Genomic DNA, 25,919 nt, shown 5'->3' with positions numbered 1-25,919 from the left:
ATCCCAGAGGCAGACAGAATAGCCAACCAGGAAGTGTGACGGGAGGTTGAAGAGTGCAGGGAGATACAAGTGTTAGGAGGGCTGGTCAGCTGGGAGAGGGGCGGCGTCCGCAGCCTTCCTGGAGGGCGTGGCCTCTGCCCTGTGTCCGGAAAGGCTCAGTGCTATTTGCCGGGCAGCGCCTTTTCGCGGAGGGCGTTCCTGGGGAGGGCAGGGCGGCTGTGAAGCGTCATGGCTTGTTTGGAAAGCCAGGGACTGATGGACACGATGCAGGCATACCGTTCTGGAACCCAGGTACCAGAGAGGAGTTGGGAGGTTGGATAGGGGTCTAGCGGGGAAGGGGCCTTGAACTTGAACAGCTCAAAATTCACCCTGTGGTTAGAGTCCAGTGGAACCATGTGTAAAATAGCTAGCTAGTGGGAAGCTGCTATAGCACAGGGAGCTCAGCTCAATGCTCTGTGATGACCTGGAGGGGAGGGATGTGGGGCGGGGATGTACGTATTTTGTTTTTTCCTATGCTTATAGCTAATTCACGCTGCCCTTCAGCAGAAACCAACACAACACTGTAAAGCAGTTACCCTCCGACTAAAAATAAATTTAAAAAATAAAGAGTCCAGTGGATCCAGATGAGACCCTGGCCCACCATCGCATTACCCTTATTCAGGGCAAAGGCCAGGGTATCCCTGCCCAGCCTCAGTCAGTCAGCATTATATTTATTTCCTCTGAGCTCAGAGAAGGAAAGTGACTGGTCTGAGATCACTCAGCTGGCTGGAGCCGCTCCCGACCCCAGGGACACTGGGCAGAGTTGCTCCCCTCTGGAAAGTAATCCTGAGTGGTCCTTGGCGACCACTCTTGCTTCCCTAGGAAGCAGGATATTTTTGTCCCAAAGCAATGAGGCTGGGAAGAGGGGACATTTCTCTAGAAATGGAGGCAAGGGCAGCCTCCCGCCGGCTTGACTGAACTTCCGACCTTGTTCCTACCGGCCTGGTCCAGCCCTGACTCTGGGAATGGACCGCAGGACAGAGACCCTTTTTCTGACTCCCGCCCCCCTGGGTCCTGGCCTCACGCCCGCCTTCCTTTCCAGGTGAATCTGGGAAATCCGGGGACCGCAGCGGCTACAGCAGCCCCGGCTCCCCAGGCACTCCGGGCAGCCGCTCCCGCACCCCCTCCCTGCCGACCCCGCCGACCCGGGAGCCCAAGAAGGTAGCGGTGGTCCGCACTCCCCCCAAGTCGCCGTCTGCAGCCAAGAGCCGCCTGCAGGCCGCTCCCGGGCCCATGCCAGACCTGAAGAACGTCAAGTCCAAAATCGGCTCCACGGAAAACCTGAAGCACCAGCCAGGAGGTGGCAAGGTAAGGGCGTATGCGAGACTGGCTGTGCGTGTGTCTGCCCCAGGGCGCCCGGAGCGGGCATGACGGGGTTGGGCGGAGTGGGGAAGGTACGGGGAGCCCCTCTGCTCCCACCACCAGCCTGCGTCCCGCCCCCGCCCCATAGCATAGGCCCCTCCCCGACCTCTTGAAGGAAAGACGGTGGGTTAGGGTTCAGTTCTGTGCTGGGGTCTCCAGCAGGCTGTCAGTGCCAGCTCAGGGGAGAGACAGCACCGGTTCTTCCCTCGGCCCCTGCTGATGGGATCTATCAGAGGTGACAGCGTGGTAGCCCCACGACCTGGGGGTTCTCAAATGGGTGCCTGCAGGGGGTTCCCCAGCTTCCTTGTGGTTGAGACCATGAGACAACCAGTGTACAGGTGGGTGTCTCTGGCATTGGTTGAACATGTGTTTAGGCCCCAATTCTGGGGAAATTCGTGATACCATTTTGAACAACTGATTCTTCCAGGGACACATGGGTGCTCACGTCATCTCTGGGTCTCCCAAAGGTGGAGAAAATGAGCTTCCAAGAGCCTGGGTGGAGGGATGTGGGCACGGCCTGGACCCCTCCTCCTCTCTTTGACCCCCACCCCCATTGTGTGAGTTTCCTAGGGTTGACATACAAAATGCCACCAACTGGGGACTTGTCTGGTGGTCCAGTGGTTAAGACTCCACATTTCTGCTGCAGAGGGCATGGGTGTGATCCCTGGTTGGGGAATTTAGGTGCCGCCAAGAAAAAAAACTAACTCGAACTTGGGTGGCTTATACAACAGAGATGTAATTCCTCATAGAGCGCAGAAGTCCAAGGTCAAGGTGCTGGTCTCCTTTGAGGCCTGTCTCATGTGCCTGCAGGTACTGCTTTCCCCTCGTGTCCTCACTGGTCCCTCTCTGGGTGTCACTATGTCCCAGTCCCACCTCCTATAAGGACACCAGTCCTATTGGCTTAGGGCCCACCCCAGTGAGCTCATTTTAATTTAATGACCTCTTTAGAGACCCTATTCCAAACATAGTCCCATTGAGAGGTACTGGGAGTTAGGACTGCAGCCTGTGGATTTGGGAAACACAATTCAGACCATGACAACGCTCCTTGCCCCCCAGCACTGGGGAGGGGGATGGAGCAGGGAGAACAGGGTGTGGTGGGGAGCAGAGGACAAGGACACCCCCCCCCCCCACCTCTTGTGTTGAGCCTTCTCAGCTGGACTGTTTCTGGAGCAGAGCGCCTCCTGGTGGGCAAGGGCCAATGTGTCCCTTCAGTTCAGAGCGCCCCAAAGCCCAGCCTCTGCACTCCTGATTTTATTAATCGCTTTTGACTGGGGCCTGGGTCACCGTGGACGGAGGGGTCTCAGAGGCCTTTGGTCCATGTCAGTGGCTTTTGCCTGAAACCCTGCCCTTTCTCCCCGTGGAGCTTCAGGGCCTCCTGCTGGCCTTTCCCATCCTTGGGTCCTGCCCAGCAGGGAGGTCTGGGTGCCCCTTGGGGTCTTTGGGCCACAAGGCTGGGCCTGAGCAGTGTTGACCTCGCTGCAGTGTTTGCTGTGCTACTTAAAGACACATTGCCTGTCTCCTTATGGGGGGCTCTGGCGCAACTGGCTTGAAGCTGACCCCTGGTGAGGCTTCTGGGCCAGGGGGACCCCCAGGGAGTGGGTTTCCAAGGTGATGGGACGTTTCCCACTGGCATCTGCACCCCTCCCCCGGCTCTGGGGCTGCCCCACGTGTGCCCTGTTTTCATGGCACAGAGTGTTCGCCTCTGTTTTGAAAACTGAAAAACAAAACCCGACACGGCCAGCTCTGCACCACTGAGAAGACCGTGGGGATGTGACCAGTGCGCTTGCGGCCAGAGGAGGCTGTGATGGGCAGCGACTCCCGGCCCGCAGGGCTCTGTCACACACCGGCTCCCCCAGCCCAGGCTGCACCCCGTCATCCCCGAGTTCACCTGAGGTCGGCCTGGAGGGTCTGGGCAGCATTTGGCCCCGTGCTTGAAACCCTGCTGAAGCAGCAGTGACAAGGCTAAGCAGGGAGGAACCCGCCCCTCGCACCCGAGCTGCCGAGCTGCCGGATGCAGTGGTTGGGGAAAGGAGTCCGGTGACCTGAGGGCCAGTGACTCATGCTTAGGATGGAAAGGGAGAGGCTGCCCCCAGGTTATGGCTGTACCGCGTGGGTGCAGATGCTTGTCCACAGCTACAGACTCGACGGTGAAAGGAGAAAGGTGGACTTTTCTCGGGGTTTATTGGGGAAGGAGATGGGGGGAAGTGTCCGAAAGGGGAGTAACAGCGTCCTCGTAAATTCCTTGCAAAACTTAGAAAACTGTGTGAAACAAAGAAAACCTGAGCCATAACCACAAGATCAACAGATTAATCTCCAGGAAAAACAAAAAAATAGATTAAAAAAAAAAAAAGAAAACAGAAGGGAAAAAAAGGTCCCTGGGATCCATCCAAGCAGAAGGCCTCTTGAGGTGACTCGACTGGTGGTCCAGTGGTTAAGAATCTACCTTCCAAGAGCTTCCCTGGTGGCTCAGATGGTAAAGAGTCTGCCTGCAGTGTGGGAGACCCAGGTTCGATCCCTGGGTCGGGAAGATCCCCTGGAGAAGGAAATGGCAACCCACTCCAGTATCCTTGCCTGGACAATTCCATGGACAGAGGAGCCTGGCAGGCAGGCTACAGTCCATGGACTTGCAGAGTCGGACATGACTGAGCGACTTCACCTTCCAATGCAGAGGATCCCTGGTCGGGGGACTTAGGTCCCACATGTTGCGGGGCAGCTAAGCCCGTGTGCCTCAACTACTGAGCCAGTGCACCCTGCAGCCTGTGCCCTGTAACACAAGAAGCCCGCGCGTGGCAACAGGAGAGGCCTGCGTGCCACAGCGAAGACCGAGATCAGCCAAAATTAAAAGAAAAAATGACTGGACTGAAGGTCCCTGGGGGGTCTTTGTGCGATCTCTGGGTCCCTGTGGCTTCTCATTTGGCCCAGCATATACAGTAAAAGGGACACTTAAAGAGTCTGAAGAATAACCCAACTTCCTCAGTAGGTGACACGCTGAAGAAGGAGGAGCGGGACCGGTTTATAAACCTGCAGAGACTGAAAACCACACATCAGTCTAACTGATGTTACACTGTTGTTGGTTGGAAAAAAAATGTAAAACGTCTGTTTTCTGCTTCATACTCTTCTCTGATTTCATGATTTGCTACAGTGAACATGAAGAGTCCAAAACAAAATTACTTTTAAAGGAAAATTCAAATAATCACTTGGCCACTTTAACCTAACCAGCTGGATCCACCAGAATTGGGAAGGGGAGGAAGGAGCAGCAGTTCTCCTGTGACTGCAAAGGAGAATCATCTGGGGTAGGGAGGGGGAAGGATTCTCTTAAAAATCCTCATGCCTGGACTTCCCTGGCGGTACAGTGGATAAGAGTCTACCTGCCAATGCAGAGCACATGGGTACTGATCCCTGGTCTGGGAAGATCCCACAGGCTAGGGGGCAAGTAAGCCCGTGTGCCCGGAGCCTGTGCACTGCAAGAAGAGTAGCCCCGCCCCGTCCGAAGCAAGCAAGACCCAGTGCCACCTAAAATAAATTAATTTGAAAAGAAAACAGAACTTGTTTTTAAAAAATCCTAGTGCCAGAGCCTTACCATGAACCTTGAGAGTCTTGAGGAGGCCACCCCAGGGGTTGCCAGGGGTTCAGCAGTCCAGGCTGAAACCCGTGTCCCTGAATTCTTACCTACTGACCTCTGGTCTCAACCCTGACTGCTGGAGCCTCCCACGAGCCCTGGATCTGGGACTAATTTTTTTCCCCCCCCTCTTCTGGTCCTGCCCCTGCCGCTATTTTCAGATTCCAAGCGCCTGGCTCCTTGGACGACTCAGACCCAGCCCAGGTCAGGCCCTAGGTCCTGCACCCCCTCCCCAGAGTCTGTCCCAGTGCTATTCTTAGGGGGATCGTGGAGGGGGGAGTTCAGACACAAAGAACCAGCATTTAAAACACCTAAAAAAACAAAAACAAAAAGGACCCACTGCAGGTGTAAGCAATATGAAATTAACATCTTTCTATCCTGATGAGGCTGTGAATCCCTGTAGTCCTTTTGGATATAATAAAGAATTATTCTTAGTTTTCACAGTTTAATTCTGCTAAATCAATGGTCTGTTGAAGGATCTCATATCCCCTTCCTCTGGACTAGATTGAAGGTCACCTTGAGATCTTTGTGTCCCTCTGGCTTCAGACTTGATGTACAGTAAATGCTGTATACTCAAAATCAAGGAAAGAAAGAAGGCTCTAAATTCAGAAGAAGCTTCATGCACAAGAATGCAGATTGTGCTTTATTAATAATTGCAAAACAAAACAACTCGAAACTCTAAATTAGAAATAATAGTTTTGCCATACTATAAAATATTTGCAGTCATTAATAATTATCTTTGAAGATAATTTTTACAATTATAAAAACTATAAATAAGTTAAAAATAAAACTGTATGAATTTTGTAGGTTATATCTACCACCTGTATAAAAGCCGTGAATAGAAGACAAATATGAGAAAACGCTAATAGTGGCTCAGAGAAATTGTGACTGATTCTTTTTCTCTATTTTTACCTTTTTTCCTAAAATTTTTACAGTGAAATCATTTCTAATTAGAAAAAAAAAAAAAAATGGAGGGACTTCCTTGGCGGTCCAATGTTAAGACTTTGTACTTCCACTGGTCTGGTAACTAAGATCTCAAATGCCATGCAGTGTAATCAAAAAGAATTAAAAAAAAAAAAACTGGATAGAAACACAGTTGTGACTGGAAGTGTCACAGTAGATATTAGTAAAATATCTATGTTTTTAATAAAAGGACATAGTTCATATAATTGAAAAGGAAAAATTAACAAATACAAGGAATCTAACTGTAAGGAAAAGGGTTTATCTGTTCTTAAGAGTTCAGATGTGTCAATAATCTATTTAGTCCATAAAGAAAAATACATATAAATATAGAGAAACAGAAATTGCTTCTCATTTCTAACCTCAGTGTGATACACAAACTTCATTGTATGCATACTGTTAATATGACCACAAATGCTCAAAAATCAAATTTTCCTTTGTCACTGCTCTTTCAGTTTAGAAATGAAAATGCGTTTTCCAAATGTCTTGGTTACAAATGCCATAAATTATGTGGCAATGCCCCAAAATTATACTTAGAAGGATTTCATCATTTTAAATGCTTTAATTAAAAAAAATATTAACTGCAGCATATAAATTATGTTCCTATTGATGGAGAAAAAGAATACAAGCAAAGAAATAATACGCAAAGAGAAGACAGAAATAAATTTAGAAAATGGAGCATACAATAGCATCATAAACTGATTCCTTCTTTCTTTCCTTTATTCATTCATCCAGCATTTCTGGGGCACTTCTGAGTGTCAGGCCCTGTGCCAAGTTCCTACCCCAAGGCCCAGGCAGGACAGAGAGACACTGAGCTGATTACGCAGGGGCAAAAGGAGAGGTTGGCCAAGGAAGCTTATGCAGGAGGGAGGAGCCTGCTGCACCATTGAGGGTTCCCCACACTGAGGGTCACCTGTGTTGTGGCGTGTTGCACACAATTATCACCAACAAAGCAGAGAAGACAGGACAGATCCTTGTTAGGATCATCATCAAGTCTTTAAAAGGACAGTTCTCGTACCCGCCCGAAACCCGCCCCCCCCCCACCCCCCGCCTACATATACTGCTGGGGACACAGACTGAGAGACTCCTGGGGAACTGCACCTGGAGATGCCGAGAACGAAAGCAAAATAAAGCTAAACCTGGCACCAGCTGGGGTGGCAGAGGGGTGTGGGTTAGGGTGGAGCTTTGTTTGTTTACATGTGAGCTTTGGAGAGTTAACAGCTGATAGATGGAGGTTCCTGCTGGGTCTCTTGTGTCCAGACAGCATAGGATGGAGAAGACAGAGGGAGAGTGGAGGGCACCGCGGCCTCCCCACCCCCCCCCCCCCCCCGCCCCCGGCAGAGCCTCAGGCTCCACAGTCAGTTGCGGAGAGGGTGTTGAATAAAAGGGTAAGTGTGGGCCCAGCCAAGCTTAGGGCAGCACCAACCTCAGCAGCCTCTCTGGGGGGTCAGTGGAGAGCAGAGGTCCCAGGTACCTCCCAGAGTGAGAGAGGAGTTCATCTGGGCTGAGACGGCCAGGTAAGGAGAACTGCGGGGATACTTGTGGTTTCCAAGGTGAAAAGGGAATTGCAGAGTCATGACCAGAGCATGGGACGTGGTCTGGTTGGCTTTGAGCAGATGGAGCTAAAGTCACTTCCTCTGAGAATGTGCGAGCCAGGAGCTGGGACGTGAAGGCCCCCCAGGCAGGACTGAAACCCACCAGAGCCGCAGGGCTTGGACAGGCTTGAGCCGCGATGTTCCAGATGGCCACAAGATGGCAATAGCACGCTATAAGTGTCTGGCTCTGGAGCCCTGAAGTGTTTTAAAAATTTGTTATATTTGTTGACAAAGTTTCAAGTCTCGTTTGTAAAAGTACAAGTGTAGAACATCTTTGCAGAGTAAATAAAGTGAGTCTGTACCTAGGATAGTTTGCTTGTCCTGGATCAGGGCCCCGGACTCAACTGAACTTGACCTGAGGTGTCAGGCTGTGCAGAGCCAGGCGGGGCCCCTCCTGGGGGGCAGCCTTGTAACTCTGAGACCCTCTGGACGTCTCTCCCCGTCCACAGCATCTGTGTTTATGAAAAACAATCTTGTATAAATTCCATCATTTTAAGGCTTCTTGGATCAGTCGCTGTTTAAAGGAGCAGTATAAACAGTTGCAAAGGGGCAGTCGCGCCCCACTCTTTGTGACCCTCTGGACTGCGGCCCGCCAGGCTCCTCTGTCTATGGAAATGTCTCCTCTAATATTTGATCTCCAGTGTCAGTTCTCAAGCTGACCACTTTGGACTTGAAGAGAAGACTTGCTGTGGGTGTCCAGTGCTCTCCCCAGGTTAGATTCCCTCCAGAACATCCCAGCCCCCAGTCCTCAGCACTGGGCCTGTTGACCCTGGTGAGGCCAAGCCGGGCCCAGAACAAGACACTGCTGGAGATGGGCCTCTCCAGGGGCTGCCCAAGGACACTTGGCCAGCCTGGGAGCTGCTGAGGGTGGAGGGAGGGCTGGGCCATCTGGAGCACCTCGAGAAAGCTGAGCCCAAACAGAACCAGAACAAGATCTGATGTGGGTTTGGAACCATTTCGGGTTCTCCAGGAAATGGAGTAAACCCAAATGGGCCTGCTCCCGGCCTCATGCCGCCCCAACCTCTCCTCCAGGGTCAAACCCCGACCACAGGAATTTGTCCCTTGACTAGTGGTCTCCTGGATCAAAATTTGGAGCTTCCCAAACATTGCTTTTCCCTTTGGCTATTTGCAGTGTCCGCCCGGAGCTGAGGCTCAATATCACACATTTACTCTAGTTGAGAAATTAAGTTTCAGGATTCCAATTTCATAATGCCAACCATTGCCCTTTTTATTCTTCCTTTCTGTAAATCTACCATTCTGTAAAGGGTGTTGACTTAATTTGAGGACTAACAGTAATTCAGGTCTGCTTGCTAAATGTCCTTATGTCTCTTGCCAAATCCCACAAAAGTTTGTTGCCTTTTTTTGGGAAGAAGAAGAAGCCTGGAGAAAACATTTCTGTGTCTGTTGCACATTGTATTATTGCTTCATGTCTCTTGAGTCATTTGATGACTTTCTTGTAAGGATTAGTACAGAGAACAAGGCTATCCTCCTTGAAAAACTGGGCAGTGTTCTTTGTCAGATTAGAGTTATGTAACCCATCACGTTTCCCTTTTTGCTTTGACTTCCCGGAAGCTCAGAGCTAAACGTTGTTTAGTCGCTAAGTTTGTCCGACTCTTTTGTGACCCCACGTATTGTAGCCTGCCAGGCTCCTCTGTCCATGGATTTCCTAGGCAAGAATACTGGAGTGAGTTGCCGTTTCCTTCTCCACAGAGCTAAATGTAATGATCGGTCTTATAATTGTCAGTCCTGATGACCTCCCCTTCTCTTAACTGTCTTTTCAATTTTCTTGTTTTATTATTTTGTGTGTGTAAGTATGTGCTTTCTTCTTCTGAACTGCTCCAGTTCTCTTGTGAAAGTAGGCAAGTCTGCTTCTGGAACTTATTTGGTGGAAAGTTATGAATAAAAAATGATCCCCAAAGCAGGAGTGCTTGTGGGACTCCTTGAACTTTGAGGGTGGGACAAAACGATTCAAAGACATTACGCAGACGGTGACAGCAACCCCCTATGAAGCAGGTGAGAAAACCTGTTCCACCTCCTCATCTCAGCTCAAGCCTGGCCTGAGATGCCGCCTACTGCTTGGGAGGAGAGATATCACCGTTCACCTAGAGAGAGTCTTGTTTCTATTTAGCTTATGAGACAACAGGCTTGAGGACAACTCAGTCAAACTGTTGTTACATAGGTATCCGTGGCCGCAGGAACACCCAGATCTAGATTCCTGTGTGGTTCTGTGGCTGATTTGAGAAAGTCACTGAACTTCTCTGGGTTTTAAATGGCCTCTTCATCAGTAAGGTGGCAGGCGAAAAGGGTGACATGGAATTAGGTATTTATCCAGCCTCTAGATGAGGAATGGTTTTTACACTTAAAAACCAGAGAAGTTGGACTTCCCTGGTAATTCAGTGGTTATGACTCTACGCGTCCAATGCAGGGGCCTGGGTTTGATCCCTGGTTGGAGAGCTAAGATCCCAGGTGCCCCGTGACACGACCCAAAAAAAAACAAAAAACCAGAGAAGTTACAGAGGAAGAAATGTTACAAAGGAAGTATATTAAAATGTCAACATTTGTATGCTAGAAAAATAAATACAACTACTAACAAAAAAGGACAAAGGAACAACTTTAATAATAATCAAAGAAAATGCAGAATAGACCAACAATACAAATCTATTTATTTTAATCAAGGAAATAAAAACAATTTCTTCTAATTGCACAGTGCTGGTGGCAGTATAATAAAACTTGCTCACCAGCGCTCACAGGAGAAATTAATCCGACCCTTTAAAAAGCCATTTGGAGGACTGTGTGTGGGGTTTTTAGAGTATTTATAACTTTGGCCCAGAAATTGTATTTCTGGGACTTTGTGCTATAAAAATGATCCACAAAATGGGAAAAACTCCTTGTAGAATGATGCCCATGGTAAGGCTGTTTGTATTATTTAAAATGAAATCAATATAAATATCTGATAGCATAGATAACACAAAATGGAATAGGACATTTTTTAAATTAATGCTTCTGATTGTAGAACATGGCAAATACTTGGTAAAGCAAGATATAAAAGAGTAGGCACACATTTATATGTCTGCAGTGGTAGTTTTATTTTTATATATGTGAGTTCAAGAGGACAAGAAAATGCAGTAGTGGTTGTGTTAGAGTAGCAAGAAAACTTTTTCTTGAACCTGTTTTTCAAGAACATAGTTATATTACTTAATGAAAAAAATACACAGCTTTTTACTTTAAAGGAACATAAAAGAAAACAAAGAGGTAGGTTAGATATGTATTTCCCAGGTTTTTCAATCCAGATCAATGAAATTAAGGAAAAAAACAGGGATGGAGCCTAAGAGAAAATTACTGTATTTAGCTTGCCAGGTTAATGATATCTAAAAATAAATATTATCTATTACCAATGTGATTTAATAATTACCAATTTAATAAAGGGAAAGTCATTTTTTTTTTATCTTATTGGAGGAAAAGACCATTTTAATATCAAAATGGTAGGATGGATAACTTTTGCTATCACGTCCTTATTTCCTCCATTGGCTGAGGACCTGTGGACCCCTGATGGCCGGCTCTGGGGTCAGATTTGGGACCCTTCTCCTGAGATAAGCCAGGCCCAGGCTCTGACCACCCCCGGCCTCAGGGTTAGTGGGCCCCCCGGCAGCAACTGCCACTTTTCCAGAATTTTAGAGGGTGTGCTGGTACTTCATTGGGAACTTTAGCTGGCAGTTGTTCATACCTGTGGTTGATAAAAACTAAGGCCTCCTGTTTGCAAATACTGAGCCCCCTGATGAGGGACAGCTGGTGATGGTGGATCACTGCTCTCGCGGACAAATCGTGGCGTTCAGCTCGCCTCTGCTAGGTATTCATACACAGACAAATCAGATAAAAATCCCCCCCCCCCCTTCCCCCGAATGTTAATAGCCTCACACTTTTTCCGTGGTGCCTGGAAAAAAGGGAGCCTTGCAGAAATTACAGTATGGTCTCTACCATCCCCACACCTGCTCAGGAAAACTTAGGGAAGGGTGCCTGGGAGCGCTGTTCCCTCTGAGCGCCTGGGGGTTCATGGCCAAGGACCAGCCAATGGATGGAAGGGCGGGCACTCACCCTGCCTTCCAAGAGACACAGGCCTTCCCTGAAGGGGTCTGGATTTACCTTCTCCATAAATCTACCCGTGTCCTCCCCATGAAGTCAGGGATTCTTGAACCGGAACGAAACACCAGGGGAGCTTTTCAGAAGCCCGAGAGTCTAAGGTCAGGAGTGGGATCTGGGATTTTAACAATATACCTGGAGGTGATTGCAGTGCCCACAGACCTGAGGACAGCCAGGTAAAGGTCTCAGTGAATGTTCAGATGGGTCTGGTAGGTGTATGAATGAGGCCACAGTGAGGACCTTTTATTTATTCATTTAATAATGTGACTGAGCACAGTTTGCTCCATCTCAACCTGGTGACCCCCACCTCCGAGGTGCTCCAGACCCCCACCTCCAAGGTGCTCTCTGATGGGGGAGGCCGCCCTACTGCAATCCTCCCAGAAAGGGAAGAGCCGCTTCTGATGGATCTGTTTTGTAAGCCCAGGGCAGTAAGGTGGGGTCCATCTCCAACCACTCACAGTTCTGGAATGCTCCCCAGGGAGGTGTGAATCAGCCTGCCCTCCTCTCCCCAGGCCTGCAGCCAGGCAGCGAGTGTGTTTGTGCAGCAGACACGTCTGGGTGTGGTGTGTCACTCATCCTTTTTTCTGGCTGTCAAAGGTGCAGATAATTAATAAGAAGCTGGATCTTAGCAACGTCCAGTCCAAGTGTGGCTCAAAGGATAATATCAAACACGTGCCAGGAGGCGGCAGTGTGAGTACCGTCACACTTTCCAGCTGTGGTTCCGGGTTTGAGAAGTGGCATGAGTGTTTGTACTTGTGAGACATTGCATAGAATAAACCATGCTCAGGCTCAGAGTCTATCCGGATCCCCAAGTAAACGTAGCCCAGACTCCCCGCACCCACAGGTCCAGGAGGGGTGCCCTGTTGCATGGGCAAATCGAGTGAATGGTCCTCCGACCCTTTCCTGGAAGCTGGGTCCTCCCAGCCCCATTGTCACGCCCACTCACGGGGAGCCCCACAGCCCATCTGAGTTAGAGCTGAAGGCGGTGGCACCTGACACTGGGCTCTGACACCACCTCCTCCATCACCCGGGTAGGTTCGCTTTAAGGGGCTCCACTGGGAACAGCTGGCCCATACCAAGGTCTTTACAGTCCTGCCTCGGGACAAGCAGAGGCCAGCCAGGCTCTGCTCCGGTTTGTCCTCTGCATCTGCGAGGGATGAGGTGATTCGTAAGCCTCTTGGCTCTTGTTTGAAACCAGTTCCACCCCTGGCAGAAGCTCCAGATGTGAAAGAGCCCAACAAAAGTACAGGGAGTGGCCTGCAGCTGAGGGGGTACAGAAATGCTGCTTGGAGTCCTTTGACATTTGGCTGCCTCCAGGTGTCCCTGGGGACTCCCTGAGTCCCCACTGGATGCATCCCAGAGATTTGGGGCTGACATCCTCATTCTTGCCTGCCCACTTGATCAGCTCTGCTGGGATCGTCCAAGTGACCAAACTGGGTGCAGATTCGGCATCCTGAGGCTCGGCCCCCCTTCTCCACAGCCTCTCTTGGTCAGCCGTAGGCAAATGCTGAAACATTCTAGGGAGCAGGAGATTCAAGCCTTTTTGAGGTCCACCCCTGGGCAGGAGGATGGCTTGTGAGAGCAGGCATCTGGTCCCCAGCTGGCAGCGCTGGGGAGGGGGCAGTTTATAGGACAGTGGAAGCCCTGGGGGGTGTGCTCTATCCAGAAAGTGCCCAGCCTCTACCCATACATCATCCACATCCAGACCTGAGGGTTTATTCTTGCAATGTGCTGCTGCCTCCTGCCCTGAGCACCCGGGGTAGGCTCTGCCACTGACTCCTTGTGGCCCCTGGAGTGGTGGGCGCTCACCCTGAGGCTGCTGCATGGCGCTTCACTACCGCTTCCTCACCAGTGTCTGCTCAGTGTCCCCCCCAGTGCCCCCCGTCCCTGCTCTCCTGTCCCACTGCCACCTTGTCTTCTGCCAAGAGAAGGGGTGGGGACCACCTGCACCCGCTGCCGGCCTGACCACGGGCTCTGGGTGACATTGCTGTTTTAGATTTGACTCCTGGCTTCCCTGCCGAAAGCGGGCTTCAGCCAGAGCAGGAAAGACATGTGCTTTCTGGTTTAACTCGTGTCTGGTCGGCTGATGGGAGGTTGTGCTGCTGGGGCTGGAGGCGTGGGGTCCAGTGGCCACAGTCAGCAGACCGCTCCTTCCAGCGGAAGCTTGGGGGAGGGGGTACATGCCTGCTGCTGGGAGGGCAGTGCCTACGACCTCCAGGGACTTCCCCAGGAGCACCGCCCGTCTGTCCTGCACTCTGTGGGCCGGCGGACTAGCCTGGGACCCGGCAGAGCCACCAGATGTTGGCTTGTGGCCGCTGCAGTAGGAGCTGTCATAGCTCTTCTCCTGGTGAAAGGTTGCTGAGGGTGATAAGTCCCTGCGCAATGTCAGCCTCAGGCGCTTGGGGGCTGTGGGCCCCTGGCCTGGCAGGGGGTCCCTCCTCAGCTGGGTGTAACTCCCCAGCAGGCAGGCCCTGCTCCTTCCCATGGTTCTCCCTGCCTCCTGATTGACTCCTGGCTTCACTCCGGAGCCTGGCCTCCTCCCTCCCCAGCCTCAACCTCCTGAGCATCTCCCTGTCCTGGCTCCCATCCTCCCCCGCCCTCCCCCATTTCTCTCCCCTCCCCTTCCCTCCCCTCCATCATGCCTTCCTCCTCTGCAACTGGCTACACCCTCACCCCCCTAAACTGAGGCTGAAAAGAGGAGAGGGAAGCCTCGCACACACCAGCCTTTGCTTTCATCTTGCTCCTGCGAGGAAAGAGGGGGTAGTTTCCACAGCCCCCCTGTCCCCCCATCTCCAGCACCCCACCTGGAGCACAGGCTCAGAACCCCTCATTAACCCACCCATCCCCACAGGCGCGGGCTCCCCGCGCCTCCCTCCCCACACCTACGCACACAGGCTACATCCCCTGGTCAGCCTCCATCAACTCTGCCAGTAATCGACAAACGCCAACATGATTTTGATGAACGTAATTTGGGATTATTCCAGATGATTTAAACCTAAGTAAAAACTCCTCCTTGATGTGCTTGTTAAACCCATTCTCGGGCACAAGGCCATTCCTCCAGGTAACCCCAGGGCGGGGAGCAGGAGCCCACTGGCTCAGTGGTGATTGGCCTCTTGTGTCCTCAGGTGACCTCACACAAGGGACGTGTCACCCCGTGACCATCAGGGGCCTCCACAGTCATGGTTTTGTGCAGATTTCCTCAAGGAGACCCCCTCTGCTGACGCTGGGTCCCTGTGGGGTGTCTCCTCCAGGCGGCCGGGGGGTGGCTGTGTGGCTGGGCCATATGCTGGACCCTCGGGGCGGCTCTGAGCCCTGGGGCCCCTTAGGCCTCCCCGCGTGTGTCTGCTGAGCTTCCCTGAGACACTAAACCCGTGATTCTTGCTGTGCCGCCTGACCGTCCTGCTCGTGTTCCTTTAATCTTTTCTGTAAAGAACCAAACTGTCCAGGATGTTGTATGCCCAGGCTCCACCTGGCGCTTCACTCTTCCCGGGTCGCCGAAGTGCTCTTCTCCGCTCGCTGACCATCGTTGTTCTGCTGTAGGGGTGCTGGGGTTGGTGAAGCTTCTGGGAGAAGGTGCTCCTAACCACCCCACCCCGCCCTCTGCTCTCAGAGGCCCAGCAGACACGGCTCTCTTGCTTTGCCAAGATTTTTCAGATGCTGCACACACGGGCCCCTTCTTTCTTTCTGTCCTCACTGAATGCGATCTGTCGATTTCATGTCAGGAAATCTCGAGAATGACCTTTTCACGTATGTTTGCTAAACCAGTGGTGTGGGCCTTGCCCCTATGGGGATGTAGCCCTGTATTTCTCTGAGGGTCCTTGTCCTATGGGATCGAAGGCACTCCATTTATTTCATTCCCAGGGCAGGGTTGGCAGAATTCCAACACATTTTCCTATCAGTACTAGGGTGTGCTCCTCGTGGCAGACCGGAAATGCTGTCCTGCTGCTTTTCATTGTTTCACTCCCAACAAAATAATCCTGTTTTACTCTCTCGTGTTCTCTCTCCCCTCCAGGTGCAAATAGTCTACAAACCAGTGGATCTGAGCAAGGTGACCTCCAAGTGTGGCTCATTAGGCAACATCCATCATAAGCCAGGTAGCCCTTGTAGAAGGCATAGCCCTTGTAGAAGGCAAGACTGGGCGGGGTGGTCAGGGGCGGGACCGGATGGGGCGGTGCCTTCTCCGGAAGTGGGTGGGGAGGATGGATGGGATGGGCCATCAAGGAGAGTGTTGGGGGTGGAGCTTGCTGGGGCCTGGGAGGTGTGGCTCTGTGTGTAGCTCCTGAGCGGGACCAGGTTGCCCAAGACAAGGTAGAAGGGAGGACAGATGCTGAGCTAAACCCTGACCTGCGGCTCTCCAGGCGGGCTGCGCACAGGGCCTCTGAAGCTGGGGAAGGACCTGATCTGGCCCCCGAAGACTGGCTCTGTAGATTTGGTCCCCAGTTTGGTCCTCAGCCAAGAGGAGGGACATTTCACCCACTGCTCCAGCTGTAACATGGGACTCTTGGGTCATGGCCATGTCCCCGCTGAAATGATACTGTGGAACTCTCCATGCGCACCCTTCCCCTCTCCATCTCATGCCATGCAGAAATTGGTGCTGCCTGTAGATCTTTCTGCAACAGTGGAAACGTTCTGTACCTGTCCTGCTCACTGTGGTAGCCACTCACCATATGCGGCTGATGAGCATTTGAAATATGGCCGGTGCAGTTGAGGAAATGAACCAGTTTTATTTAATGAAATTTGAGAAATTCCATGGCGGTCCAAAGGTTAGGTCTTGGCGCTTTCACTGCCGGTCCCAGGTTTGTTCCCTGATCCGGGAACTAAGATCCCACAAGCCGTGCGGTGCAGCCAAAAAAATTAAATTAAAATTTAAAAATAAATAAAATTTAAGTAGCCACGGGCTACCATCTTGGAGAGCCCAGATCTAGATTCTAACTCCTGCCTGAGAGTCCAGAGCAGGGCTTCTCCCTTAGGTCCTCTCCGGGGCTTGAACCATTACTGCAGGAAGAGAGATGGTCAGAAGTACAGTCTAGAATGTCATTATTTTCTGTCTCCCTTGGACATTTTGGGCGAGTTGAGTCTCTCTGCCTCTCCTGAGGCCACCATCCCATCACATTGTGGAGCAACTTTGTTGAGTGGCTTTATCCTTCCAAAGAAAGTAATGTAGTTCATCTCTTCCTCAGGTCATGTCTCCCACACTTGGACAGGGCATTGAGTGTCTGAGGAGGGAGAAAATGTCAGGGCCCTTCCTTATGAAGGGTGCATTTTGCCCTTCAGTTTAATTCCGAGGTCTTACAGGATGTTGGCATAGAAAGGCTCAACTCCTTGGAAGCCGACCAATTTAGAATTTAGAATAATTTCTCTTGAACTGAGCTGTCCTTTACCTTTGCACTAAGGAGAAAGAGTTTGCTGAGTAGATATTTGATGTACACCCTGATTAGTGAGATAAAAAGAAAAAAAATGAAGATGAAGCAAATTGTTTTCAAGCCCTACTTGAAAGGACCTACTTGTTCCAAAGCACACTCTAAATAAAAGCTGGTCTTAGCTTCTCCTCAAGGTTGGCGTCTGCATGCAGTCACTGGCTTAGCCCTCACTCAAGGCTCGGTGTTCTTTGTCTGTTGTGTTCCAGGAGGTGGCCAAGTGGAAGTAAAATCTGAGAAGCTGGACTTCAAGGATAGAGTCCAGTCGAAGATTGGGTCCCTGGATAACATCACACACGTCCCTGGCGGAGGGAATAAAAAGGTAAAGGGGCAGGGCAGAGGCTGTAACAGAGTGCAGTGTCTCAGAGCAGGAGAGCTGAGGGGCCCATATTGACTGGCTTGATGTGGATTCTCAGCTACTTGCGCGGCTCCACCTGGGCTGCCCTTTGCCGTCCTTGGGAGCTTTAACAGCCTTGATCCCAGGCCCCACCTTGGAGATTCTGACTAGTTTGTCTCAGGAGCCATCTGGGTACCTGGAGGGGAGCTTTTAAAGCCCCCAGGTGACTCTTCAGTGCAGTTAAAGGTGAGAGCTACTGCCCTCGGCCCTGTGGTTGGCCAGCACCCCCAAAAGGAACTAGCTGTCGCCAAAGCCAGCCCCAGTCACCAAAAGCCAGTCATGGGAACATAACCTAATTTTCTAAATAGGTCACTAGGCAGTTAGAGCCAAACAGTGATGCTGGAATCCAGGTTTCAACAAAGCCCCTGCAAGTGTCCATGAGGAGGCCACTGGACCGGGAACCTGGGTGCTCCCCATGGTTCCTAGAAGCCCTGGGTCTGGATGTCTATGTGCAGTGGGGGTTGGGGAACCCCAGTGCCTCCCTCTGGGCTCATCACTGAATTCTGTTGTGTGGTGGCGCTTTTTCTCTTCATAAATTCAGCGAAATGCTCTCTGGGGTTTCCTGCCCATGCCTGCCCTGAAGTTCTGCAGGTGGTGCGTGTTCCAGTCTTCAGTGCCTCCCAGCAGCTGACTGAGGAGGGCGGAGAGGGAAGGGCCTTCCCAGCACAGAAACCAAGACCCAGCCCAGCGGTGCGGTACAAAGGTCCCCACTAGTCGGAAGTGGCAGCTGGGCCAAGCTTGACGGGAGCCGGGGTTCCCATGCAGTCACCCCCCTCCCCCCATCCCGTCCACCTCCTCCTCCTCCTCTGGTCTGGACCGACAGACACTCCGCCTTTGCGGTGAAAGCCTGACTGCGTGGTTTCTGAGCGGCACTTGCTGCCCTGTGTGCGCTTAAAGCAGCGGTTGGCACTGATGGCCGGTGATGGAGTCCCACGGAGGCTGAGGGGAGGCTGGGGTCCTGGTTCCCCACAGGCCTCCCTGACCATCACGCCTTTACATACAGGGTGCCTGGGTCTCCATCAGAAGTGAGACCCGGGGAAATGAGAAGGTTTTTTTGCAAAAGGCCAGCTTGTCTCCATCGCTGTGCCCCCTGTTTAATACAGGACCTCCCTGCCCTGGGGAGCTTAATGAAACTGCCGTCCCACCCGGGAGAGTCTGACTGATTATATATGGAATGAGTGGGTAGGTCTGGGTGTTGGTGATTCCGGGTGAAGGAAGGCCTCTACCCCGACTCTGGAAGCTTCTCTTTCTGGGGGAAAGCTCTGGGCTTGACTCTGCTTGGAGGCGTGACCCCTGGAAGCTCTGCAAGCCCTCTCAGCCTTAGGTTCTCTTTCAGCAAAAGGACAGAAACATCCTCATCCCGGAGACCAGGGTGAGGCAGGGTCCAGGAGGGTGCCTGGAGCTCTGTAGTCATCAAACAACACGAGTTAGACGCAAATCCAGGTCTGGACTTCTGTTTTCACTCATCTCTGTGTTGCCTCAGAAAGGGAGGGCCCTGCCCACTGCCCGGAAGACACTGTGCTGCTCCCAGAGGGTTTCCTCGTGTTCAGTCCCATTTCCCTCTGTGATGAGAAACACTGCTGACAAGTGGTGGAGCGCAGGAACCCCGCCACCCGAGCTCCTTTCAGCCTGGGGAGTTTGGGGACGTTCCCAGGAGGGTGTCACATTTTTCTTAAGAACATAAACGTACGTCAAAATGGTCTTTCAGTTACAGTAATAAGGAAGAGTTCTTTTTTCAAAGCAGTCACCCAAAATAAGCATATAGCTTAGATGGGAGCCTGATTTTTCTTTACATTCACATGCCCCTACAATGCTCTTTTCCTGGGATCCGGGGACTTCTGACCTTGTGGGGAGAAGTCACATGTGTGAGAGCAGGCAGGCAGGTGTACACATTTTCCTGGTCTCACCAGATGCTCATGAAGGTCTTGGGTTTGTGCTAAGTCACTGCAGTCATGTCTGACTCTTTATGACTCTGTGGACCGAAGCCCACCAGGCTTCTCTGTCCATGGGATTTTCCAGGCAAGAATACTTGGGTGGGTTCCCGTGCCCTCCTCCAGGGGATCTTTCTGATCTAGGGATTGAACCTGTGTCTCTCAAGTCTCCTGCATTGGCAGGCAGACCCTTTATCACTAGCACCACCTGGGAAGCCCCCAAAGAGGTCCTAAGACCCCAAAAAGGTTGAGGATTACTGTGTCCATCACTTCAGAGCTCATCAGAGAGAATAACTATGTACTGCTTGGCATCTCCAGCTAAACTGTCTGCTTCTGAGCTTTCCAGGTATCCTTTGGAGCGAAGACCTCCGGGTCAAGGATGCTCTACTTACTTTTTTTTTTTTAATTTTAAATTGAAGTCTAGTTGATTTACAGTGTTGTGTTAATTTCATGTGTAGAGCACAGTGATTTAGTTATACAGACATACATATATTCTTTTTTGGATTCTTTTCCTTTATAGGTTATTGCAAAGTATTGAGTATAGTTAGTTCCCTGTGCTAGACAATAGGTTCTTGTTGCTTATCTATTTTATATGTAGTAGGGTATATGTTAGGTCTTCCCTGGTGGCTCAGAGGTTAAAGTGTCTGTCTGCAATGCGGGAGACCTGGGTTCGATCCCTGGGTCGGGAAGTTCCCCTGGAGAAGGAAATGGCAACCCACTCCAGTATTCTTGCCTGGAGAATCCCATGGACAGAGGAGCCTGGTGGGCTACAGTCCACGGGGTTGCAAAGAGTTGGACACGACTGAGCGACCTTACTTACTTACTTACTTAGGGTATATGTTAACCCTAACTTCTGATTTATCCCCCTTCCCCTTTCCCCTTTGGTAACCATAAATTTGTTTTCTGTCTGTGAGTCTCTTTCTGTTTTGGAAATAAGTTCATTTGTATCTTTTTTTTTTTGCAATATCATTTATTTATGGTGTTGTGCCAATCTATTCTGTATAGCAAGATGACTCAGTTATATACATACATCCTTTTTTTATTGTATTCCTTTCCATTATGGTTTATCGCAGGATGCTGAATAGAATTCCCTGTGCCATACAGAAGGACCTTGTTGTTTATCCATTCTACATATACTAGTTTGCATCTGCTAATCCCAAACTCCCAATCCATCCATCCCTCACACCCTCTTGGTAACCTCAAGTCTGATCTCTGTGTCTGTGAGTCTGTCCTGTCTGTGAGTCTGTCTCTGTTTTGTAGACGGGTTCATTTGTGCCATATTTTAGATTCCATATACAAATGATATATAGTATTTGTCTCTCTCTGACTGACTTCACTTAGTACCATAATCTCTAGTTGCATCCATGTGGCTACAAATGGCAATATTTCATTCTTTTTGTGGCTGAATTCCGTTCTCACATCTTTATTCATTTGTCAATGGGCTTTGAGGTTGTTCCCACGTTTTGGCAATCTTGAGTAGTGCTGTGAACACAGGCCTGCTGGGTCATATGGCGACTCTTATCTGTAGACCTTTTGTTGATGGCCATTATAGCTGGAGTGAGGTGAAACTGCGTGTGGTTTTTGACTTGCATTTCTCTAATAATTAGCGATGTTGAGCACCTTTTCACATGCTTTTTGGCCATCCTTGTCTTCTTTAGAGAAATGTCTTTTTAGATCATCTGCCTAATTTTTGACTGAGTTGTTTGCTTTTTTGACAATGAGTTGTATGAGCTGTGAGTATATTTCAGAACAATGCACTGCTTTGATCAGGGCTCCGTTGCATCGTGCTTTCTGGTACACCTGCCAGCGCTGCCCACAGCAGCTGCCACCTCGAGGGTCCTCATCAGTCACTGGCAAACGGGAGGAGTGTGTCTGGCTCAAAGCTGGATGGCTGGGGACCTGGGCCCCTCCCCGTGTCTCCTCCAGCCTCTCTTCCCACACTTCGATCTGCAGCCTGGCAAAGTGCACGTGCACAGCCACGTGAAATGCGCGTGCCTTTGACCTACTGCAATCCCACTTCTAGGAGGCACGGTACATATATGAAATGATGTGAGTACAAGGTTATTCAACATTTTTCACACAGCATTGTCTGTGAGAGCAAAAGATTGGAACAACCTAAATATCTACCCACAGGGGAGTAGATACATTTTGGTACATCTGCTGTGATGGGAAAGCAAGCAGCCTCAACAAGCAGTGAAGGAGCTGTGTAGGGACAATGCAAGGTATTAAACCTAAACACCAGAGTGCAAAGCATGTGGATACTGTTGCCATATGTATGCATATATGTACATGTATATGTATTTTTTTCTCTACTCACACATATAGGTTTGCATGGGTGGGCTATTCCTAGAAGGGTACACAAAAAACCCACAATGGTCACTGCTTCTGGAGAGGGGGCCTGGGAGGCTGGCTGGCAGGTGACTAGGATGCTGCAGCTTAGCTGTTGGGAAGCCATGAAGCCGTCGTGGCCACCATGGCTCTCTCCCTCCCAAGGCCAGCGGGCGTCACCTGACCCAGCTCGCCTCCTTAGCCTGCCCGCTCTTCTCTTACAGATCGAAACCCACAAGCTGACCTTCCGCGAGAACGCCAAAGCCAAGACCGACCACGGGGCGGAGATCGTGTACAAGTCACCGGTGGTGTCGGGGGACACGTCCCCCCGGCACCTCAGCAACGTGTCCTCCACCGGCAGCATCGACATGGTGGACTCGCCGCAGCTCGCCACCCTCGCTGACGAGGTGTCCGCCTCCCTGGCCAAGCAGGGTTTGTGATCAGGCCCCGGGGCGGTCAATAATCGTGGAGAGAAGAGAGTGAGAGTGTGGAAAAAAAAAGAATAATGCTCTGGCCCTTCGCCCTCTGCCCTCCCCCAGCTGCTCCTCACAGATCGGTTCATCGGTTAATCACTAACCTGCTTGTCGCTCAGCTCTGGCTCGGGGCTTCCAAATCAGTGACCGGAACAGAGCCAAGTTCAGCTTTCCAAATTGATGGGTGGGCCAGTCCTAATAAAGTATTTTTAAAAACACTCCAAAAGGGGGCCCCACCCAGAATTTCCTTGGGCAGTTACTCTGATTCTTTTTTTTTCCCCCTCTGAGTGGAAGAGAGAGAAGGGAGGCTCTGAAAGCTGCTTCCGGGGGCTCTCCAGGCCTGGGGGGGTGCCCCATTCTGGGGGTGTCCCCGAGGCAGCAGTGGCAACAAGGGACTTGAAACTTGGCACATTGGTGGAGCCACAGGCGCACGGGGCCGCCTTTGGAGCTGGACGGGGTGGGCGGGGCGGGGCAGGGGGCGGGGCGGGAAGCGGAGGGGCCTGTGGGGGGCGAGGACGCTGGGGCCTGCCTGGAGGGCAGCGGGCTGGGCACAGCCTCCACCACCCGCCGCAGCCTCGGACCAAGCGGCGTCCCGTTCATGGCGGCTCGGGGTCGGCGGAGGCCTACCCTCTGCGGGGAGAAGGGACGGGGCAGGAGAAGGAAGGTGATGGGAAGGACGTCGTGTGGGTCACCTCCTTGGAAAAGACCACCGAGCGCTGGCCTCTTCCTTGCTTCTCGCAGGGTGGGTGGGGGGTCCTGAGCAGAGGGGCTTCGCTCCGCCCCCTGGAAACCCCGTTTTATTGAGTTCTGAAGGTGGGAACTACAGCCGCGTTTTTGGCCACCTCACAGATCTGGGACTTAGGGCTAACCAGTTCTCTTTGTAAGGACTTGTGCCTCTTGGGAGTACCTGCCTGTTCCCAAGCCTGGGCCTCCGGTCCTAAACCTCTCCTCCTTCCCACGGCCATGCAGCCCTGCGTCTGCCCCCACCAAGCCTGTGTGTCTGCCGTGCGGAGCCTGGTCACTGCCTGTCCCCTCGCTATGTCACGCTGTCCCGAGTTCCCCGCCTCGCCACCCACCCCTTCTCGGTAATGGACATTGTTCCGATGGGGCGACACCTGCTCTATACCAAGGGGGAAGTCAAGGAGGGCGAGGTCCAGACGCCGGGACCGCCATCTCTCTGAGTTACAGGCATCCAGCTGTGTCCCTCACAATGGCCCCCACGACCGTACTCAGTTCCCTGCCCCCACCGCCATCACAGTCGCAAGCCAGGGTGGGGTTCGCAGTGACCCTGGATGTGCATGCCTTGTCTGGGCCCGGTCCCCGTCCAGTGCGGAGCTGGCAGCAGGCTGGCCGTCCTGGATGCCAGAGATGGCACTGGGGCAGGCAGGCAAGACCACGCCCCCGTTGTCCCCCACTTCTGCCCCAGCTTGTGACTGCCAGCCTCTTGGAGCCCGGGCGCTGCTCGATCCCAAGTCTGTGTCATCGGCCCTCTGCACCCCGAAAAGGGAAACGTGCCCCCTCGGAACTGGTTCTTCCCCCCGACCCAGCGGGAAGCAGGGTGGTCTGTCCTGGAGCAGCTGAACATATACATAGATGTCGCCCTCCCCTCCCCGTCCACACCCTGTCGCCTTGTAGTCTGATTTGTCTGTTTATGCTTGGATTCACCAGAGTGACTATGATAGTGAAAAGAAAAAAAAAAAAGGACGCATGTATCTTGAAATGCTTGTAAAGAGGTTTCTAACCCGCCCTCGCGGGAGTCCCAGGTGTCTCTCACCCCACAGAGGGGACTCAGATCCAGAAGGCCCATGTGGCTCTCCCAGTTGATGAAAGATTTCCGTCAGCATCAGGGACCCCACAGAGACCAGATCCTGACACTGGGGAACTCGGCTGTGCACACCTGAAGCCCGGGAGAGGACAGCAGCTCCGGTATCCCCTCCCTGACCCGGGGCTCCCTTCTGTCAGGCAGAGGGCATGTGTCTTGTGGTGAAGATGGTCCAGGAGAAGCCCCACAGCAGCCCCAAGAGAGGGTCAGACAGCTCCCCACATCACGAATGCCCACTGGGGCAAGGTCTGCAGCCCACTCCTCAGCTCCAAGCTCTCCCTCAGGAAGGATGGTCCAGCCACCCACTCAGGGCCCCTACAGCCAAAGCAGGGCCTGGAAGGAAGGACCGGCCCCAGGGGCCCCAGCTTCCTGACACGGTGACAAGTCAGAAGACACTTGCCGACCCTCTTCTGCCACGGGGACAAGGGAAGCCGCCTTTGTCAAAATCTGCTGTTTAAAGAAAATCTCAGCCTCGGTCCAGGTCTGCCACTTGTGGTGTGGGGACAGTCAAAGGCAACCCTGTGGGGCTGGGAGGGTCGGAGTCCAGGGCCGGCTGCTCCATTTGCAATCAGAGCGTTCCATGCTAGGGATCACGTGGGCCCCAAACGTCCCCCCGCGAGGCTCGGTCCTCCGAGTCCCAGCTGGTCTTGGAAGGGTTCTGAGGGAGGAGGAGGAAACATGCTGTAAAGATGTGAGAGATGTGGCCCCTCCTTACTGCCACCAATTTTGGCTGCATTCCTTGCACCCCTCCTTGCAGTCTCATGTCTGACTTTCCAAGTACTTCCTTCCCAGAGGGCTCTGGAATCGCCTGTGTTGGGATCAGCCTGAAGATCGTGGTTTAGGTGATCAGGTCAGTTGCTGGCAGGGAGTCTGCAAAGGGATGCTGGCTTGTAAGCTTAAATGAGGACAATCCCCCCAGAGCTGGCACACCCCCACCCGTTTCCTCCAGAATCGGTGTCCCTCATCCACTTGGTCCCCTCAAGCTCTCCACTCACTCTATCAATAATTCCATTTAAATTGACTTCAGTGGTGAGACCGTATCCTGTTTGCGATTGCTTGTTGTATTCAAGGGGGGAGGGGGGAGGAACCTGTAAGATAGTTAAACCACTGGGCAAAGGGGTGCAGTAGTCCGAGGCCTAGTTAACTCTTTTCTTCGTGATTTCAACCATGGGTGCCAGAAGTCCCTTGGGATTTCGCCTTTCCACTGACAGGTGCCGCAGGCTGCCAGCTAGTTCTCCTTCCCGACCAAGTGGTGAGGTTTGTGGAGGAATCGAGATATGGTTGCTCTGTCCTGCTGCCCTTTTGCAGGGTCCCGAGCTCACAATCCTGCCTCCCAAAGCCGCTTTGAGGCATCCTTTCCTCAAAGTTATTGGTACCTCCGTGTCACCATTCCCACCAGCTCCAGACACACAGCCTATACTTCTAACAGTTGCTAAGATCTCGTCACCCTTTGATCTCTGTCCTCCGAGGACAGCAGAGAGAGGCAGGGATGAGGGCAGAGGTGGAGGTCATAGGCTTGTCCTCTCTACAGAAGTGTGGCTTCAAGAGACTTCTGGTTTCAGTTTTGAAAAGGGTTTACCCTGGGCACTGACACTGTCTCACCTCCTCCCGGACTGAGCCCTGTGAGTTTGCAGTGTGGGGCAGGGCAATTTCTGGCACTTGCAAGTCCCATGATTTCTTTGTTAATTTTGAGGGTGGGGGGAGGGACATGAAACCATCTTAGCTTAGCTTCCTGTCTGTGAATGTCCATATTGTGTATTGTGTGTTTTAACAAATGATTTACACTGACTGTTGCTGTAAAAGTGAATTTGGAAAAATAAAGTTATTACTCTGATTAAA

At 51.8% G+C, this 25,919-nt stretch overlaps 1 protein-coding gene across 12 annotated transcripts in view; it reads left to right on the top strand.

The window, feature by feature from the left end:
* The window catches only part of MAPT (microtubule associated protein tau), a 122,860-nt gene extending 96,941 nt beyond the window's left edge, over positions 1-25,919 (top strand). For 10 of the 12 annotated variants that reach the window (XM_044938857.1, XM_044938855.1, XM_044938853.1 and 7 more), the window contains 5 exons: positions 1,082-1,347; positions 12,310-12,402; positions 15,725-15,806; positions 17,339-17,451; positions 22,010-25,919. In XM_044938857.1, the coding sequence (XP_044794792.1) occupies positions 1,082-1,347; positions 12,310-12,402; positions 15,725-15,806; positions 17,339-17,451; positions 22,010-22,225 (770 nt within the window). In that variant the 3' untranslated portion in view covers positions 22,226-25,919. The remainder of the gene's footprint in view (positions 1-1,081; positions 1,348-12,309; positions 12,403-15,724; positions 15,807-17,338; positions 17,452-22,009) is intronic. The other 2 variants (XM_044938856.1, XM_044938864.1) reach the window with 1 other exon arrangement.

Source organism: Bubalus bubalis, chromosome 3 (genome assembly GCF_019923935.1).
Source record: "Bubalus bubalis isolate 160015118507 breed Murrah chromosome 3, NDDB_SH_1, whole genome shotgun sequence".
Lineage (NCBI taxonomy): Eukaryota > Metazoa > Chordata > Mammalia > Artiodactyla > Bovidae > Bubalus > Bubalus bubalis.
This window is presented reverse-complemented; position numbering and strand designations above follow the sequence as displayed.